Source organism: Diachasmimorpha longicaudata, chromosome 4, assembly GCF_034640455.1.
Source record: "Diachasmimorpha longicaudata isolate KC_UGA_2023 chromosome 4, iyDiaLong2, whole genome shotgun sequence".
Classification (NCBI taxonomy): Eukaryota; Metazoa; Arthropoda; class Insecta; order Hymenoptera; family Braconidae; genus Diachasmimorpha; species Diachasmimorpha longicaudata.
Window position 1 is genome coordinate 8,785,472 of NC_087228.1, and position 21,448 is coordinate 8,806,919.

The following is a 21,448-nucleotide window of genomic DNA, read 5'->3' on the forward strand; positions in this document are numbered from 1 at the left end:
GATTAATAAAATCACGAATTCTAAAATTAAGATAGAACCATTGATCTCGTAAAAAAATGAATATTGCAATTCCTTAGGAACTTATTTTAGAATTCATACAAAATGATTTCCTCAATTTTACTCGACTCATCAACTTTTCAACCAGAGAATTATCAATTCAGAGTTGATTGAACCCTGCTCATGGAATTAATTTTCCTATAATTCTAACCCATCGACAGTCCAAACAAATTAATTAATAATAATTTAACGAATGAAATAACTGTACAGAAGGCATCAATTAGGAGTGTCTAACGACTGAGCAAGTGATTAAATGCACGGGGTTCTTACGATGAATAATAATAATATTAATAATAATAATATAATAATAATATTAATAATAATAATAATAATCCAACGCGATCTCAACTCCTGAGGTAACAAGAACAGTTAAAAACATTATTGATTAATTAAACCATAAGAAACGAATGAATCGCCACTATTCAATGATCTAACGTGTGAAACTGTTAAGGGGGTGTGTGTATTCTTGGCTTTGCTTAGTTGATTGCTCATTAGTGATTCATTTTTATCACTTTTGTTGTAACAAAAAGGGCCGTCAGGATTATCTATCTTATCAGAATTGATTCCGATTAATTATTCATGTAATTGAACATTGGGAAGAATGTTTCAATGATGCATGAGTAATAACGAAATTTATTTGAAGAAATTAATAGTGAATTAACATTATCCATCATTCCTCAAGTCTTTCTAATGCCAATACCGGACCCTAACAAGCCGGAACAACACGAGGGTTGGTGTCCGCTCGGTGAGGCCTCATTGCACGATCATGTCGATTCATCGTCTATACTTTATTACCATTACTGTAGACACATAGTTATAGTCAATTAGAGGAATTTAATTTTCATGTAAATATATAGTGATTTTGTTTGATAATTTGTAGTATTTTTGTTAAATTTTGTAGATAAACTATAAAGTATAGACCATGAATTAATATCATTCATCTGTGTCGCATGAAAATTGACATTCTGTAATTATTATTCAATTGGTTCAAGAAATTTCTGATTTTTTTTTTCTCATTGTGTTGATCATTATTATTTATTGGTTCGTGAGATCAAGTGTGAAAGGGTTTCTTTCACAGATAGTTAAGTCTTTATTTAAGCTTGAGATACGAAAAATCTGGTTTTGGTTCGTCAAATGGTATGGTTATTCGAGGTGTACTGAGTTGTTTTGATTTTATGTGTTTATTGAGTATTTTAGCATGGTGTTGGCGTTTTCGTGGATAATTTTTATAACCAATCGTGGCGAACGATATTATTTTTAATTTCATTCGTAATGAAGCCACGATGGTTTTCTTATTTTGAAGAAATAATTATTTCGAGGCTGAATGGTTGGCCAAAATCGTAAGAACTTGAAGTCATTCATGTTTTATTCAGTTAAATACGGCGGTGTTTCTTCAAAGTAAGGAAACAATCTGGGAAATAATGAAAAACCACTGGTGTGAAGTTTTATTCAACCCCACGATTACACTATTTTTTATTTATCTCTTATTTCTCGTCATTTATCATTTTCTTCTTCTTTAGTTTTTCTCACACAATTGTGTGGTTTTGAAAAATAATTGAAGTGATGGATTGAAATGACAAGGACTTCAATTAATTTCCATTTCATTCAAAGAAATACTGATAAACAGGAAAATGATGAAAAAAACACTGATGTGAAGTATTATTTAAAACTTCATAATAATGACACTGTTTTTATTTGTCTCATTATTTCTAATTTATCATTATCTTTTTCTTTTTTTTTTCTCACACAAATACACACAAACTTGCTTCAACCCTCTGAAACTGAATTTTCTTGAATTATCTGATTTCTTTTTCGCATGATTTCTGAATTTTCGTCAACTATTAAATTCATTCACTCAATCTCATTAATAAAATCTCATCTGTAACAACTCATTTCTCTCCATTTCGCTCTGATCTGTCTCTGTCTCTGTCTCATACATCTGCACATAATCTCCCCTGGCCTCTCCCCCCACCCCTACCTCTTTCCCTTCAATAACTAAAAATTGAATTAACTGAACTACGTGCACGCCAACACACTGTAGCCAAAGGACGAACGAATATTGAGCTGCGGGAACAATTCATATTGGCGGATGGTGTCAGCCAGACAATGACAGCGTTTAGATCAAAACCAAGTCCAACATCGACATTACAACGCACACCATTGTCTTCAGCTGGTCCAATAACTAAGGTAACATCAAATGCCATAGGTACCATGACCCTTCGAGATATGATTGCCAAATCGTGTCTTGTTGAAGCCATCATTTAGCCCCAGACCCTCGTGGACCGAGAGTTGAACAAAGACGTGAGCGAAAAAAATTTCAGAGAAAAATCTAAGAAATTTTGTTTGAAAACTTCTATTGGATTTTTACCGAAATTTATCTAGTCTCAATCGAATCCGCGGGGGCCTAGAGCCTCTTTCACACACTCGCCTTGCATCCACACAATAATTAATAAGCACACGCAATCACTCACGAGCAACTCCAAAAAAGCGTTCAAACGCTTTCACCCTTCGGTACGTAGCCGAATTTTTCCAACGATTGGCATGAAGCATGATTCTTATGAATAAGTAGCTGACTCTGGAAGGACATGCTTATCTTCTCTGAGACTCTACATCTCGATGGTATTGTAATCTGTGTATCGTATACTGGGATTAGTTGGATTGGTAAGGATGATTTATTCGAGGAATAGGTAGAAAGGATTGTGAAAATGAACCTCAGGAGATGTGATTTCGACCCCTCTCGGGATTGTTAGGGACACTAGATCGATGGGATAGGCGTTTTAATGATTTATTTTCAGTTGAATAAAATTCTTTATGAAGAATTGAGAGGTGTGGTGAAATAAGAGGAATAAATTCAGTTTGATTGATCATTTGGTGTAGCGGAGGAGTTTATGAACCAGCTGATGCCGATATTTGAGAGTTTGAGGCAAAAGGAGGACCTTCCGTGCTCGTATCCTCTTCACATGCACGCCCCCTCTTACCACTGGGTAAATAACAAAATTATCTCTTCAATTTTCTGATTGATTTTCTTGGTGAAATCGTGTTAATTATCATTGTGATTTTGTTTTCACTGGTGAAATTTTAGTTTTGCCTGGATTATTTTAATCTAGATGTTGTCTAATGCATGCGACCTGCGAATTATTCTCCATTAATTACTGCCAATATTGCCTCTGACGAATATCTCAAAATTAAGACAAGACAGAGAATTTTTTTACAAAAAAATTTAATTCCACTGCCTCCACTAAATTCTGAAATATTTCACAGAAGCCACTTCACGATTTATGAATTATTATTATTTATTTTACGGTAAGAAATATTGTTTGGGATTGCCCTTGCTAGATATGCACCGAATGCCGAAAGTATCTTCAAAAAACCTTCAACTCATCGCATTGAATTTATTCCCAATAATTAATTAGAAATATTTCGATTATAGTTTTCATTAGTTCGTATTTGAATGCATTTTAATGCCTCGGAATTCTTTATCCCTTTAATTCTTAAAGAATAATTTTATTGTGTGCATGAGAATCGCCGATTTGCACTGAATTAAATCGAGATAATATCGAGTTAGAGAGAATAGTTTGGAATCTTTACATATGTTGAACCATTAATTATATTATCGACGTTATTGGAGATACTTCGAATCACCATAAGCTACTGTATCTTTCCCAACTTATCTTGGTAAGTTTGCATGTTTTGTAGACAGATTTGTCTGTGAAATCGTTATGAACAAAAATGATAAAGACAGAATGGTTGAGAAAATGGAAATATTGATGAATGGAAGAGTGAAAATCTTGTACCATTTTGCTTATTACAATTAGTTATCATTAGGAAACCTGTAAATTCGTTAGTAGGAGCTGTGGGTATGTATACAAACGTTTTATTATCGATGAAAACAATTTAGAAATGGAGTTAAAAATTCTTGTGAACATTTCTAATTTTGCATTCATCAATGTAAGTCATCTCCCCACACTACCGATAGTAATACCTCACTTTTACTGTTTGGATGTTGCTCGACTCATTGATAACCTCACATTACCCTAAGACAGTGAATCATGAGGTGCAGAGACTGAGGGAAAATTTATGATCCTTTAGGTGCGAGAGCGTAGCGCCAGGAGCGTTCCCATGGGCCAGACACGTGCCTCACGTACTTCCTTGAGTGCAGGAACACCAGACAGCCTCAGCGATAACGAGAGCTCTTTCAGATTACCATCGAGGAAGACAAGCACCCCTTACAGGAGTGGTGTCACGCCAGGTATTTGTTTAATTAAAAAAGAATCCTGATAAAATGTTTTTGTTGAAATTATCTGGAAGATTTATTACTTCAGTTAATTATTTTTGAAATATTGAAGGAACTTTTTTGCATACAAAAAATTATTTATCTCTTCATAAACATTCTTAAGTTGTGACTTTAAATTAATTTCAGGAGGCAGTCGTCCGTCCAGTCGTCCAGCGTCTCGTCCAGCGAGTCGACCTAGTAGCAGGCCAGCATCAAGGACAGGTAGTAAGCCACCAAGTCGCTACGGCTCAACCCAGTCCCTGGATAGTACCGACGAGTCTGGCACACCGAGTCGTATTCCCCGAAGAAGTGTAGGAACAACTGGCAACACACCGACATCAAGTCGTCACAATAGCGTTTCCGGCAGGAAACTGGGTGCTCCTGTCAACGGATCATCATCACGTTCACGCACCCCAACAGGGCTGATGAGCCCCGCGAGTGGAGTGCCATCAAGGTACGTTGACATTGCTGATAGATAATGGTTTCATTCATCTTTATTTTCAATCCAAATACCCAGAATTTGCATTTCAGTTGCACAGCATCTAGTTGCATAAACCCTAAATTATTTACAATCACATTGTTTTTATAATCATTAACATCTGAATTACTGAACAGTAATTGTTGAGGCTCTTTATACAGCAGTAATGATCAATTAAAATTGTAATCAATGCAGTTTAATCAATTAAAATCACAGCATATTAAATTGCAGATACTAATTCATAGTGGTAACAATTATTTTTAGAATGAGTTCAAATCTATACCGACCATCGAGCATTCCAACTCTGTCTGGTGTCGGAACACCGTATAGGTAAAGCAAAAATAATACTTTATCAGTCCCTGTGGACGATATTGGGCTGCAATAATTAAATGATAATGGGTTGGGATGCTTATCAAGATTGAAGAATTTAACCAAAATGCTTGAAAATATACTAACAACCGTTTGATTTTTCATATTCATCATTAACTCTGGGTTTGATTATTAATCATACTGGTATGGTGATGGTTTAGTGGTTCTCGGATACCCGTGTACGTTGGACCGGATATTAAATCTCCCCAATCGACAACGAGTAATTTCTCAACTTATTCTACGCAAAGCAACCACTCAACAATATCAACTGACTCCACTGGGTAATGCCTGATATCCGTGCATTGTTTTAGTGTGTAATTGTTCTTTGGTTCGTGTTTTCAATGATTTTAGTTTTTTTTTTGGTTTGATTACGCATGGTCGAATATACACTGATAGATTGTTTTGAGAATATTTTTTATCGGTTCATTTAAGTGAGAATTTTAATTTCAATAAATTACAGTATTTTATTACAAAAATAATTGGTCAGAAAATTGGATAAAAAAAGGAAGATGACGTGATATCTAGATATCACTCATAATTCATCACTGAGAAGAAAAATCAAATTTGTCAAGATATTTAATGTTTGAAGAGATCAGACAAAGAAACAATTTTAAACTGTTGTTAATAATTGAAAAGAATAAATTTTATTTCGTTCTGTGGACGAATCATCACCTCAAAACTCATGTTTCTGTATCTTATAATTAACGCTAGGGGCTCTTCGGTCAATACCAGTTCAGCAACTAACACATCATCAGCTGTAAAGCAAGCTAGGTAACTGGCTCAAACTCCTCACTAAATCTGCTTAATTATCACTCCTCCCTATCGACAGTAGCATCATAATTCTTCTCTCCCCCGCTGCGTGTGTATCAGAATCTCGTGTTTTCACGTTGTCGCTTCGCCACCCCCAAAGTCTCCCAATAGCAATCTAAATTTATATTATCAATCCCTCAGAACAAGAACACCGTCGAGTGGCTCGACAACGCCACTACCGCCGGGCTCGAAATTATCGAGAAAGCCATCAGGGGCGTCGGACACATCAGTGTCTACTCCACTGAGCTCCCGAAAAGGAGCAAAACCCACGCCCATCGAGCAGAGAGCACCATTTAGATTGTAATTGAATAAAATATTCAAATAACAGACTTATAATAACTAATAACGAAAAATGCATACTTCATACGAGCTTTCTTACGGCTATTTGTATTTTCAAACAAGAAAAATATTAAAAAAAAAAATTCTATAAAAAATGTTTGCGCAGTGCTGATGAGCATAACTGTTAGAATTGTCTATAAAAAATAGACAAAATGATTGATATAAATGAGTTAATTTACACGAAGAAAAAGTATCTATGAAAAATTCACATGTGTGAATTCAATATCATTATCGAGTCTCCGTCGTTTTAATTTTTTCTTTTCTTAATTACTAAAGAGAAAAAAAAATCTCTTTTTCCTAGCTTAAGCCCTGTAAAATACGAGTCATTTATTGGCCACTGGTCAATTATCAAAGAAGTAAAGTGTTCTTAAAGAAAAAAAGTAATAATATGTCATGTATCAGCATGGAGATGTCTACGAAAAAATTACAGCAATTTTTGAAATGCTATTGCGTTTAATTGATCATCAATGAGTTGAAAGAAATATAAAAATAGTAGTATCAGAGAAGAGAACAATTCCTGAGACATTGGTAATATCGTATGAAGTTTTTAATCAGAAGATTTAATTATAAGGATTCGACTAAAACATAAAAGATTAAATAGTTGAAAGGATTGATGTGATTTTTCATGAATATCGAGTCTCTGTGATGGTTCGGGGGTAACAAAAATAAGATCAATTACGAATTCGGTACAGAGCAATCGATATTCATTGGAACATGACATTGGTCGTTGTTAAAATTTTTTTAATATATTGAAATGAGATGATAATGCTAAAACACTTTATTTGATCAAATAAAACGACAGATGATGAATTAAAGTTGAAACTAATATAATTTCATCGATTTAGGGAATAGATATTGATCGTTTTTATAAACTGTAATAAATGATAATAAATGATAAAATTGATCATCCTAAAGTAGAAGTTGAATAGTCTATGTGAGTGTTTTGTAGTTTATCAGAATAATATTGTTTTCCATTGACTTTTTTCTTTGCAACAGTGCATCATGATGCTTTTTGTTATTTATACATTTAAATTACTTTTGCTTTATTCAACAAATGCATAATTTGATTATTAATTATGAGCATGGGAATATATTGTGTAAATATTGGTTGATTCTCTTGCTCCAATGATGGAAACATGGTATTAAAGGAGTAGCTAGCATAAAAAATTGTAAAAACAAGGAAAGCATTAAGTGAATGAAAATCAAAGTAAGCCTGAATGTTCATAAGGCGCAGGTAATGAATGCAAACGAACATTAGCCCTTAATTTTCAGTGCATGTGAACATCATTATATTCTTTCTTCATTTATTGTTTCTGAGGATCTGAAAGTAAGATTAACGCAATAGATAAGTGAAATATTCTAAAAAAAAAGTGTGGGTGTTTGAGATAATTCTACAAAAAAGGCCCTCAATTCCAATTCTTTTATATTGAAAAAGAAAGCGATTAACAATAAACTACCATTTTCTAATATCAGTTTCTAATACGATTAATGTATTAACGATTTATATGAGAAATTTCATTCTGCCTTAATGTGAAATTCTGTATTGTCGCTAATAACGCTGTGAAAAATATATATGTAGATATATATTTAAAGAAGGTCTATGATCATGGCTTATTTACCGATTTGCCTGTTCCTTTTTCACTTTTTAGTTGTCACGAGTACCGAGAGTCTCGTTGAATTTTTTCATCTATAGATGTGACACCAAAGGTCGTTACAGACAAATACCCTGTGGCCTGCGGGTTCTAACTGCAGCACACAGGCCGCAACTTACAATGCTTGCAGAATATTTGTAAGTGGCGATCTCTCTATCTATCGGACGGAATCCTCATGCCCACGGGATATCTGTAAGGACTGGCCTCTAGTATGAAATACTTGGAAAAACAGGGAATCAGAGGAAAATTTCTACCTAAATAAATTCATTCAATAATCACTGGTCTTTTTCTTTCATTCAAAATAATTTAACAAATATGGAAACAATTCGTGCGACAATATAATAAATAATACATACTTCATCATCTCATAATTTACATAAATCTATATCTAGACTTTACAAACGATTCTCTGGACTAATAATAATCATAAAGATTGTCTGTTAACATTGTACCTCCAATGAACCCCCCTAAAACCACGGAAGCATTCAACAGAATCAATCAAACACATCATCAATCTCTCCACTAATCAACATCACTCCACCACCTGTGGCAATTCACAACGTAGAAATAAAATATATAAACGTTTCCAACGTTCCATAATTTGTGCATCCATCATAGATTACCAATTAAGCTCTGAACTATCTGTTGTCCCTCTCCATAAGTCTTAAAAATTTCGCCTTAAGACCACCGGGCTCAACGGTCATGGTCTCGACCTTGCGGGTCCGTGCCAGTTTCTTCCTTAGAATGGCCATTCCCTCTTTCCTCAGTCTCTGTTGCTCGTTCTTCCAGATGTCCTTAAAATCACTGCAGAAGGGCAACCAGAGGAGGAAAAAATCTTTGGGATCGGCATTGTCAATAGTGGCTCCCTTAGGCACATACTGATAAAAATGCATAACGGCCTTGAACTTGGCCCTGGCCTCCAGGAGATTTTCCTTTTCATTCGTCAGTTCACTTTTGGCACTGCCCAAGAACCCCTCAATTTTCTCTCTAAACGCAGTGGAATTCTCTGGACAATTGTTGATAACAATCGTCGAATGTCTCTCACACGTCTTTATCTCGTTCTCCAGTCTCTCCAGTGCCTTCGTTATGTCCTCGAAGTCAATGCCAGCTGCAGCCTCGATGTCTCCAGGCTCCGGAATAGGCAGTGGGATCATCTCCTCCAGATTGTAGTTCCCCTCTTGCTCCAGCCTGGCCTTCACCACGTAGTGAAGCAAAGTGACTCCAGGCACTTTGGACTTTACATCCTTCAACTTTCCCAATATTTCGAGGCCGAATCCATCGGCCTGTCCTCTCATCCTATTGCCCCCATTCATGTAGTTCCCAAGGGTCAGTATTAGTGCCATAATTCTCTTGAGGGACGGAGCATTTTGCAGAAACTCACACGTCGCCCGTAAATTCGTCAATTTCGTTGAAACCCCAGAAATTACGTCATGGAACTCCGATTGAAACATCAGGCAGGCTATTCTCTCCGTGAAGCACTTGATTGTCGACAACTGCTTCAGAAATTGCTCTGGACGGTCCAGGGGTATGTCAGGATGGTCTCTCTCATGTGTTGTGATGTCTTCCATCTCCTTGCTCGTCGGCATCACCTCGTAGATCTGCCTGAGTGCCTCGAGGCTAATAATATTGGTATCAAGATTGTAAACAGCATTCTCAACTTCACTAAACTCCACTCGAAGACTCTTTTCCAGGATGCCCACGTGTTTGGATCGTTTTGGATCGAGAATCTTGGCTGGTTGAATTTTCGATGGTTTGTCAGACTCCTCTCGCTTTATCGCTGGTTTTCTCTCGACAACTTGACGTGAAAATAAATCCACAAATTCCTTTATGTTGACGTTTTTCTCCTCCTCGATTTCAATCCAGAGGGGCACCTGGGGGGGAGCATCTGGTGATGTCGCTGGAATTGTTGGTGTTGTGTTGGCAGGGATAACTATTCTCGTCCAGTACAGGGGTTTCATTGGCACTTCTGGAGCTAGGGGTTGTTTTCGCATGACTGCTCTTGCTGGGGGATTCCAGCCACCTGGAGGCGGTGGGGGTAGAGATGAGGGGCTTGCTAATAGGGCTGGGGATGGGCCTATTAGACCTAGTAGGGGTGGAGATTTGGGACCACTTCCTGGCATAGGAGGGGGAGGTGGACCTGCCATTCCAGCAAGAGGTGGAGGAGGAGGAGGAGGAGGAGAGCTTATCATTCCTGGAAGGGGCGGAGGAGGTGGTGGCGGTGGACAGGATTGTCCAAGAAGAGGAGAAGGGGGTGAGTTTGATATTCCAAGATGGGCTGGATGATGAGGGGGAGGAGGGGGTGGTGGAGGAGGCGGAAGAGGATCTGTCATTTTAGGGAGTCCTAGGGGAGGACTGGGAGATACGCCCAGGTCAAGCACGGGGGGCGGGAGAGGAGGGGGACATGGAATTGAGGGAGTTAAATCTGTATTGAATAATTCAGGGGGCGGAGGAGGAGGAGGTGGAGGTGGTGGTGGTGGTAATCCATTAATTCTATGCTGTGCAGATGATTCTTGGGGTGTAAATACAGGGGAATCAGGTAAGGGTGGTGGGGGTGGTGGTGGAGGGATGATGAAGAGATCTTTCTTTGGAATTTCTGATGCACTTTCACTCATGCTTGTCTGATTACCATTTAACTGATTTTTCTCACTGTCTGAAGTCACTTCCTCACTTGGTGAATAGTGCTGAGAAGTCTCGTGGAAGACTAGTTTTTTCCTCACGTCGGTGGAAGCCAGTTCCAGGATTTCCGATTGATGTTCAGGGATTCCTGCGTTGGGGTTTTTCTCGTCGACTTCATGTAGCTCTGGAGGCAGGAATGATTTGTATTTTGTCTCGTTGGAGAGCTTGAGGAAGTCGCTCGTCGACGACAGAGAGGAGTCTGTTGTTGATAGTGCACTGCTGATGTTGCTAGTAATCGGAGAAATGTCCATACTACTCACTGTGAATCTACCGCTCTCTACAAAGTCACTCGAAGTCTGGGGGTTTGATGAATCATCAATGTCGAGCTTCGGCGAACTCGATTTGGTGTAAATTGAGGGTTTGAGGAAATCCTTCGACTTCTTACAGCGCTCCAGCTCCTCGATCTTTTTCTGGAGCTTCTCCACCTCCTGGTGCAATCTTGAATTCTCGTTCTCCAGGATCTGGACATGCTCCTGGGTGCGTGAGTTGCCATTCTTCTGCGGCGTAGGGGAGTGAGGAGTCCGGGAGTTTGTGGGGTCGGTCTGGAACATAAATTCAACAGGTGATTTTTTGGGAGATATTTTGTGAGGGGGGGTTGATGCTCGTCTTGCTCACCAGTCCTTCGGTCTTCAGGATTTTTGGTCCCAGAAAAAAGACTTGGACGAGAGAGGACATGAAAGATCCCATAGGGGTGAGGTCATGTTGAAACCAACAAGCGAATTCAATTGAATAAAATAAAATTTTTCTTAGCTTGAGAAGTTAGGGTACGCAAAGCTTCTTTGCAGCAATAACAGCAGGATGGTTTCCATGGGAACCATGGAAATGGGGAAAAAGTATGCTAGAAGACATCTTTTGATGTATAGAATTAATTCTCATCAATTCTCTCAATTAATTATCCGCGATACAAAAAAACTTGAGAAATCTTCCCATTATTTTTGGGTTTAAAATAAAATTCATTTGAATTCCATTCAAAATAGAAAATTTACAAGTTCCCTCTCCTTGAAGAAAATTTATTGACGAAAAAAAATTAATACTGACTGCTTTGTCTTCCTTCGCTGGTTTTTTCTCTGGAGATGTTGGTAATCCAGTTTTCATCAGCTCATTACACAAAGCGGTAACAACCTTATTAAGTACTGCGTCTGATACCTCGGAGCGTATATGATCGGGTATGCTAGTTGTCAGAAGATCCACAAGATGTTTTGCTGTAAGAAAAAAAATCGCACAACCTTGAGAGTCCTCTCACATTTATTAATAGGTTGATTTAAAAATTGTGAAGTGTCTGGAATTGTCATCGAGTCCGGAACGATTCATATTTCGTTAACTCATGGCGTCATGAATATTTGAGTAGAGTATTCCGGCAAAAGAGATCGTGCTATTTCAAACGCCGGATGAAACTGTCGCTATATTTTTAAATAACCTCTTGTACATAACAAAATCACGAAGTATTATTTTAAGAAAAATGAATCCCAGTTTATTACGCCTTTTAATTTCCAATAAAAACGGTTTTCATTTCCATACTCTCCCTCTCTACTCACCAAAGGGTTTAACGAATGCAACCACCTGTTGATCTTCGCAAACCTCCATTTTCCCACAACTCTCAGCACCACCGCAATTCTTTCCTCTTGGCAAATCCTCCAAAATTCAAAAAATCCCAAAAAAAACCTCAAACAAAAATGTTCTCCGAAAATCCTCCACAAATCACGATCTCCCAGACTACCGAAGACACCAACCGCTCCCACCACTGACCAAATTCGAATTCCGTCTCTTCGACAGGTACTTCACACCCGAAATTTACGATGACCAGATCTATCGACATCATCCAACGGTGCCGAAAAAAAAACTGAAAAACCGGACGCCACCCAATAAGCACCTGTCCAATTATCCAGAAATCTCCAAAGCCAAGAATTCAAGAAACAACACCGGAGTATCCCCTCCTCGACAAATTACTTAACGGTTATTCAAAAAAAATCATGACTATTTACTCCTCCCAATGCATCACAAAGACCAAACTATCACTGTTGAACTTGAGTTGAAAAACAATTCTGTAATTGATAATAACTCCACCCACTGAGCAACCGTCATCTGTTCAGCATAAACAGAACCCAACGGGAGATTCCCTCTCGCATAAGCTAAGATGATATCGTTATCACTCGTCACACGAGGAGTGAAAAATGTCACTTGCGTCGAGGATTGCATGAGCTCATAAAAATAATCAGAGAGATATTCATTCATTTTTATTGATCTCGAGTGCACATAAATCAACTCTACTCCCGCCAATTACCAAATGATTACTTAACCACAGTACAATATTTATAAATTATTATTAACTCTTTCACTCCCTCAAAATCCCTCAAACGTCGCGCGATTACAGAATCGATTTATGGCACCTGTAACATCGAACTAAAATCCCTCACTATCACTTCGTCCCCCGCGGAATTAAGATACGAGCGGAGTAATCACTTCGTGATATTGTGCAAACTCACAGGTAACCCCCGGTGGCAGGAGTTGCAGCGATGATCGAAAAAAAAAAATTACAATAAAAATCGCTCAATAAAAATTGCCGCAGTCCACGTGCGATAGTGGAGAAGACGTCGTGTGTTCCGTCAGTCGCATCACGCCGCGTGATTTACTAATCCCCCGCCCCCTGACCATCCGATGTAAATGAGAAATTAAAACGTCACCAGGAGGAGAGGGGAACCAAGTCGCTGATGTGGAATATGTGTCAACTGTCACAAATACTTGAACTTGGAATATTTACCATTTTGGTGAGTGCAATCGTCCGGATGAGGAGCTCTTGATTGCATGAGATGCAACGGAATAGTAGTGCGAAGGAGGATTACCGCATTATGCGGTGAGTCATTAGAGGCCTATCAAAACAATTGTTGATGGATGACATGAGTCAGCGACTGTTGGCACTCGGACAATAACCCACGATGAATTTTTGACAATGGGATAGACGGATTATTTGGTGGGAGTCAATGGGGTTGTGGAGAGTGGGATAAAATGGTGACGTAATTGCAGGGAGAGCACGAGCTGGTGAACACGTGGGGAAGTTTGTCCCCGAGTTTTTCGTTCCCCCATTGTCCTAAGACATTTTGCCAATTTCATCCTCATCAAATCAATTGATCACTCACAAGACAACAATCTCTCCCGCCTTTTGCTATCACCGTCTCGAGTGTTTGAAAAGCTATTGATGACGGAAGAGCGTGCGTACGCAATCGCAATGCTTATCGTACTCTATCTCTGATAAAAATCTCTTGTTTCCTCCGTCATGACGTGATTCACCGAATAAATAAGATCATTACCGTCGAAATGTTGAGCAAGTTGGGGCGCAGCTCTCGGTGTCGAGGGGCTTAATTTCCTCCTGTCCTTGGATGCATTCCCATAGGTGAAGCTCACAGCTCTCGTCCTGTCATTGGGTGTTTTTTCAATAGTACTCCGATAAGGCGTGACACTCCGTAATTCCGGTGTTGCTGAAATAATGTCAGTCGTCACCACTTTTTTTCTGAACCAACGCATCACCGCGACTAAATTTCCATCGACAATATGAACATCTGTCTCCGGTAATGTCCGAGGGATTATTAATGCGATAAATAGGTCAATTGATAGAGGCTGTTGATCACTATTACAACTGCATTAGCAGAATTAGCATATACTCAGGGCAATAGTTCGATAAACAGGGGTCAAATGAGGGGGCAACAGTTTCATTATCGCAATATCGCTGAAACTGACTCAGTGCTTGAAATTCATGAATGACTGTCAGTTTAAAATTAGCACAGAAGACCGCAGCATCTGGTGATAATTTAAATAAAGCGAATGAAAGAACTTTCGAGTCATGAATAAAATCACTAGAGAAGTGCTAACTCGTAATGATTGACTGTCTGATGTCTCGTTGAATACTGAATGTAATGTAAAGAAAGTTTTGCACATCCGCTGGTAAAATTATTCTTCACGGTGCGTTGGGAATTTATAAAAATAATTATGACGATTAAATATTTTAATAATGAAACCTATAAAAATGATCGCGAATACTTTTTGCTCAATAAATATTTGTAAAGTCCTTGAGAAGAATAAACATTCCCTCACCATTTTTTCGATACTCCGTCAAATGAAAATTACTCTCCCTCCGGGTGCTCGACTCTCTCCTCTTAAGCGTCACCGGAGTGGCGAATAAAATGGTCTTTGGAGTGTCTTCGTTGGCATCGGCCACCATGCCGGCCTCCTCAGGATCCGTAAACACACTCTCACTGGATGATTCCGGGCTAGTTGGTGTTGGTATGTCATGAGCAACGGGATGACTGGCATTAGCACGACGCCAAGAGTCGGTGACGAGAAGCGGTGGTCCCGCTGTTGGTACTGGCAGTACACCGAGTGACGGGACACTGGCGGTATCCGTAACGACTGTGGCGGAGGTGGCCAATGCCGATGGTGCCCCAGCACCCACGGATTCACCATCAGGTGGAAGTGGAGAGCCGGATGTAACCAGGGCCCCTTCGTCCTTCTGATTTTCCACTTCCGGCACTGATTTTTCATCATTGGGGTCAGATTTTTGGTTCAATGGAGGTGGAGCTGGTGGTGGTGGCTTCGTTGGAGTGCGCTGCAATGATAAATCATCAAACGTCCCTGTTTTGCGTATTTCCCATTTGATCACCCAACCAATGAGAGAGTTTTAAATAAAAATTTTATTGGAAATTTCCCCTTTTAAATGATGGGATGATAATGTTTTTCGAATATTAAATAAATAAAAATTACCTGAACCTTAGGGACAGTAGATTGACCCGGTGGTAACGGTGCCTGTCTCTTAGCTGGGGTGTGGACCTTGTCAAAAGTGGCCTTCGCTTGCTGCACTTGCTCCTCACCCCCCTTCCTCCCCCTTTTTTTCCCATCACTCTGCAAATTGCCCATAACGGCAACACCAGACTCGTCGACACCATCAGTTGCACTTCCACTTTTTACTTGAAAAATACACACCTCCGAATCACTCTCGTAACACGTCAGAATACCCCCCGGATCATCTCTATCTCTACTGAAATATGCCAAGCGAATTGAGTTTATCCAGAAGCGGGCAAGATCTCCAAAATTCCGGCGCGGAACCACTGCATTTTCCGCGTCTGCGCCACCACCTGCATCTGCACTCATTTTTCGAGAGATCGATATTAACCACCCGCATGCAGAGCTTTCAGTTTCACTCAGTGATGATAATTTCACATCAGACTGACTCTCACGGTGCTTGAGGTAGTTGTAGCTGTGTGACACTCGATGACCTCACCATTCACGGGTAAATAGTGATTTCAATCGATTGTAAACAATAACTTTTGACGGGACTCGGGATGGAGCGTTTTACGTCGAGAATTCCCGTTAATCAAAATCAATATCACTTTGGATTATCACACTTTTTGCATTTGATTATTCAGCGATAGGAGATTATCTAAATTTACTTTAATAATTATCGATTTTTTGTGTTGAACTGACGATCGGTGTTTCAGGCACTTTATTATTAAGCGGTTTTGTCGATGGCAAAGGGCTGTTTATATTATAAATATAGAATTTTCAGCTTCGAATACTGATAATTGTCTAGGACCTGGGGGAATTGAACACTGGCGAAGGCACGGCGTGATTTTTTTTTTGAATTATTGTGAGAGCCCTCGGGCTTTTGTATTCGATAAATTTTAGTTGTAATGTTACTGGTAATCGCTGGGATATTATTATGGACGGATGGGTTCCTGGGATTCTTGAGGTTATTGAATATTCGTTGAGGTAGGTTTACGTCATCACGATATTGTGATAAAGGAGTATTGCGCATGAATGGGGAAACAGCGCATGGGCATTGAATTCCCGCCAAATATTCAGGGGGTGAATCGGTACGATTTTTAATGACGATGATCATTGGTTTTAGTTCTGGTAGCTGGAATTATTGTGGGAATAATGGGAGAATTTTAAGGGGGAGTTGTCATAGATCATTTAAGATCATTTTCGTAAGAATATTCTAGCATTTAGCAATTTAGGGGGGGGGGGGTTGTTATCACTGAATTTCTACTCAGTTCAGCATACGGTATTGTAACGGCTAACGAGGGATGGCGCTTGCTGGTACTCTACCCTCCGAGGGCACTTCTCCCTTCAAATATGACTACATTCAAAAATTTGGGGTGAATTCGTGAAGTAGGAGAAGTGCATTTTTGGAAAAATTCGCCGGAACGAGTGAGTGAAAAATTGCTTTCCAACACTTTGTGGAAACGTTGTTATAAAAAACACAATTTCGGGAACAAATCCACTTACCTATCATATCAATTCGCCCACTAAACAAATACCAATTTACGAATTCCCTCGAAATGATAATTTAATGAAAAAATGAATTGAAAATGTGAATATCCGCTGCGAAGTGGTTTTTGATAAGTATCTACGAATCAAAAAAAAGATTTCTAATGAAATCTTTCATCACCCCGAAACATTGCTCATTATCCCTCTCCTCGTCACGGACGCGTGCGCAGCCTCACATAATTGAGTTCGCAGGTGAAACCTCGTAATGTTCATTTCCCATATCCAACTGTCTGTATTACAACTCTTCACTTCCGTGCTGGAGGATATTATACAAATCCAAATGACCCCCGATACCTTGGGAGAATTTCGGTTTCCTGGGCATTCGCCCCCACCACCTCCTTTTCTCTCAGAAAAAAGACCGGGTGAATACACCTGACGAAGGAGACATGCATTTTATTATCCTCCACCGCCTCCCCCCCCCCTTATCTAATTTTACCAACGACTCTTGTAACAAGCCAAGTCGAAGACTCGGAATTTTATTAATGGTGATGGGTTGCATGTGTGAAGCGAATAATTACTCCCTCCCCCTCTCGCCCTTCCTTCTGTGGGAAAGGCTGATGAGCTCGTCATCGTTCGGGAAGCCTCCATCCATTGTCTATTCCTCCATCCGGTGTGGACTTCTCTCATATTCGTAATTACTAAATGTGGTGGTTTTTAATTTGATGATGAGACAGAACACTCGTCATCAATTAGCCCAATTTGAATTCCATGAAACTAAGCAATATCTTGTCAAATAGTTTGCGGACGAAAGGTCTCAATAAACTTTGTGGGAAGTTCTAGCGAATTCACTAGAAAACGTGATAGAAAAAGCATCATTGAAATTTGAGTTTTCTGTGGAACTTGTTTTATCTGTTTTGTAAATAAGACAATAGGAAAAATTGGGGTAGAGGCCAGAAGTAAATTTTTTACTTAATTTAGCAAATATTTTGAAGAGAAATTTGTCAGGATAAATGGACGTCACAAATAAATAAATCCGATCTATTATGAAAACTGTTCACTTTATTATTCACTTTTCCTTTTTTCATGTAGATTTTCTCCCTTTGTTCATCAATATTGCAACATAAAATTTGTACAAATAATAAATCGATAATAATGTATTAACTAATAATAGGCAATAATTAATATATAATTTCATGAGATTAGGTGTTTTTTTTCACTTTATATTATATACAAGTTACAAACGACGATGTGATTTCTCTTATTGTTCAGATACTGAACAAATAGTGGACTTTATTCGTATTTTGGTTTTTAAAAAAACATTTATTTCAGATCTTTATAGTAAAGACGTGCCTAATGACCATTTTTTTGGTTTAAATTTTCTCCATTTTCAATATCGCACACGTCTAATTAACGTTTCCTATCCCCACGTCATGGTTTATATTTTATTTATTCCTCTTCACTCTCATTCATCACTCTCCATTTACTTTTATTTCTTCCTCGTCGTCTCTTTTAATTACGTTGTTGATAAATACTAGTATGAGTTCTTAGCGTATAATATTACTCCTTCCCTCCGTTCGTATGTACATAATTCTTTGTATATACTTTATTATATTTTATATTTATACAAGGTTTGTTGGAGAATAAAGGGGGTGGGCAGGGGGTGGATGGGCCGAAGTGGGTGGGAGAAAAAAATGCTATAAGATCCTGCCGACGCTCGTTAAATTTAATCACCCGTTACGTAAGTATTATATATTCTCTTCATCACTTTTTTTTTGTTAAAAAACATTCTTTTCATCTCGTCTAAGGTTCCATTATGCAAAAATATTTCAATTCTTCTTAACGCTCACTCTTAATTTTCTTTAAATCTGTTTTTCATTTTTTTTTTCTCCTTTAAATCTCCATCCTTATTATCTCTCGCACACTCCACCATTTCTCATTCTTTAATCTCAGTCATTCCCCTCAAAAACTAATTGGTCGCAGGTGCACGAGTCTTCCAGCCTCGCCTTTCGATAATATTATCCTACCTCGTGAAACCCGGAAACGAGGACAAACGGTTCTCCTTTGTTTGAATTTTAAAAATTCCCCCAACTTCCGGCTATTTTCTTCCCAAGTCTCTTATTTTTATTTCGTCTGTGTGGCTAACGTCACACTTGGCTCGACACGTGTGCATAATAGCCGTTGTAAAATCATCATTTTGGATTATTTCGGTCGTGATATTTTCTCGGCGTTATTTTTTTTTCCATAATTTTTTAATGGTTTTATTGTATGGCATTTAAACGAGCGCAGCCAGGATGCAATATGCCCAGTTCGTGTAAACGTGCGATTGCATTGCATTTTCACAGTGGAATAATTCTTCTTCACAGGAGTTATTCTATTTCCCTTAAATGCATGTGCGTGAGTGACGCCGCGGACTAAATTAATCTCTATTTTCTTAATTTTTTTCCACAATTTTTTTTTTGAGATTCAATTTTGCACTTCGCAGCAATGAGATCAAGAGTGCAGATCGTGTTTCATACGTTGGGCTGAGGGGACAGTAAAATTCTCAGTAATACGATGTGGAAAATTTTCAACTGAAATTACAATTTTTACCAACGTGGCAGTTCCTCCGTATGACTAACATTCAAACGATTGAGAAAAACTGACATCAAGGACAGTAAAAAAAATGGAAAATGCAAATTCCACTATTTTCACATAATCAACACGTACACAGGGCTCAATTAGATCGAATGAGTGAATAAAAATTTTCTGTCGCAAAACACTTTGTTAATTATCCCTAAACTGGAGTATCGTCGATCTGAATTATCAACAAGAACACATTGAATCGTTCCTAGTCACTTAAGTACCTTAAAGTAAATTATGGCCTATATTTACAACCTACCGATCTTAAGAAAACAAATAAAGTTGCATTAAAAATTTGTGGGACGACAAGAGTACGGGAATTACAATTTCACGATTAATCATTAAAAATTTATCGTCAATTTTAAAATTCGGCTGGATATGAATCTCACGAGTGCCATGACGCCAGCCATTATATCCTCATGTAATATCTCCACTCAATCCATCATTTAAATTCTATAACCCCTTCACAAAGAACAATCACGTCACATCGATAAATATAGACTCTTAAATCACACTAAAAAGGGAATTGTTGGTACCGAGAGAGATAGAGAGAGAAATAAAAATAATCACAATCATTCATCGTCACATCTTCGCCCACGATATAAAAGTATAAAATACAAAGAAGTGAGATATCTTCGTCTCTCTTCGCTTTCCTAAATATCTCGATTGGTCAGTGCAATTGTCGAATGGAAATCCCTGTCCCCTTGAAAGCCAGAAGAGGAAAAAAAATGATCAAAGCCCCTGAATCCTAGCCCCTATGAGCCCAATAAGAATGGCAGTTGATCTCTCCTATTTTATCCTGAGGCACAATTGAATGGCAAAGCTCCCCCATCCCTTCATCCCAAGAACCGGAAGCGTTTGAACATTAGCGTTCTTACTTTGTTCAACGATTTATCGCAGGCAGGATGAGAGCTCTTGCAGCTGTCGACTCTATCCGCGATACATCGAATAAACTTTCATCTTCCCCTCCCGCTCTGTCAGTGCAGACAGAAAAAAAAATTTTCATTGAAAAACTTTGTAAAAAATTCTAGTGGATTTTTATGAGTTTTTTTTTGTCGATTCCGTTGCAACGTTTGAAGTTCTTTTTGATTGAGAATGTTCAATGGAAAATCGCCTATCGAATAAAATCGGTAGAATGTTATCTTTGAGCTCAATTTTTTTTACGGTTGATTGAAATTAGGAAAGTTTCAGCAGATGAATTTCTTGAGCATTTTCTTAAATTGTCTCCATTGAACATTTCTGTTGAGAATAATCTAAGAATAAATCCCAGAATTATCCCATAGAATTCGCCAAAAATTAATAGAAGTCCAATAGAATTTTCAAGAGTACGATAGATTTAAAAACTGTAATTATAATGATCTTATTTTGTAGCCTTCAATTTTCTGTACAAAGAAGGTCATTAAAAAAAATTGGCTATCTTCCTGCGATTCGTCTTATTCATGAAAAATTGGCTAATAGTCAAAATCGATTTAAATCATTTTATCACTTCGCTGTTGGATAAATTCACTGGATTTTTTTCGCGAAATTTCATCGCACATGCTGTCCTCCCATTAAAATAGTTTTACCTAACGACGCATACGTTCAGTAGAGCATTTGTGGCGCGTGTTGTATCTGAGGGAGGTACAAGTATCCTCGTTGGGTTGCATTGTTGATTTTTTTATGTCGTTAGAAAACAGGCTTTCGCTACTGACGATGAAAATATCTTAAATACTGGGGTTCCATGGATCAGGAGACCAGCAACAAGGAATTTCCAATGTTACCCGGTATCCTGGCCGTATTAAACCCACTTTATTGGAAGGAATGCCGTTACAAAACGACATAAACATGAATTTCCCCCGACAATTGCACACGTTCCAGACGCACACAATCCTTGTCATCTCCGTTAAAAATTCTTCCACAATTCATACATTTTCTTTA

At 38.4% G+C, this 21,448-nt stretch overlaps 2 protein-coding genes across 40 annotated transcripts in view; one reads left to right on the forward strand and one right to left on the reverse strand.

The window, feature by feature from the left end:
• LOC135161682 (microtubule-actin cross-linking factor 1) overlaps window positions 1-7,921 on the forward strand; it is a 140,841-nt gene extending 132,920 nt beyond the window's left edge. For 27 of the 38 annotated variants that reach the window (XM_064119472.1, XM_064119470.1, XM_064119474.1 and 24 more), the window contains 7 exons: window positions 2,099-2,244; window positions 4,147-4,306; window positions 4,478-4,784; window positions 5,073-5,138; window positions 5,339-5,458; window positions 5,889-5,948; window positions 6,129-7,921. In XM_064119472.1, the coding sequence (XP_063975542.1) occupies window positions 2,099-2,244; window positions 4,147-4,306; window positions 4,478-4,784; window positions 5,073-5,138; window positions 5,339-5,458; window positions 5,889-5,948; window positions 6,129-6,291 (1,022 nt within the window). In that variant the 3' untranslated portion in view covers window positions 6,292-7,921. The other 11 variants (XM_064119506.1, XM_064119475.1, XM_064119481.1 and 8 more) reach the window with 7 other exon arrangements.
• A 332-nt stretch (window positions 7,922-8,253) lies between these two features.
• On the reverse strand, window positions 8,254-16,425 carry LOC135161684 (formin-2-like). 2 transcript variants are annotated; one of them, XM_064119509.1, is made up of 5 exons: window positions 15,413-16,425; window positions 14,741-15,251; window positions 13,960-14,127; window positions 11,693-11,856; window positions 8,254-11,196 (listed from the first exon to the last, which is right to left on the reverse strand). In XM_064119509.1, the coding sequence occupies exons 1-5, from the start codon at window positions 15,791-15,793 to the stop codon at window positions 8,617-8,619; spliced, it is 3,804 nt and encodes a 1,267-aa protein (XP_063975579.1). In that variant the 5' UTR covers window positions 15,794-16,425; the 3' UTR covers window positions 8,254-8,616. The 2 variants fall into 2 exon arrangements, with proteins under 2 accessions (XP_063975579.1, XP_063975578.1); XM_064119508.1 differs by having other exon boundaries at window positions 15,407-16,424.
• Window positions 16,426-21,448: the final 5,023 nt, after the last annotated feature.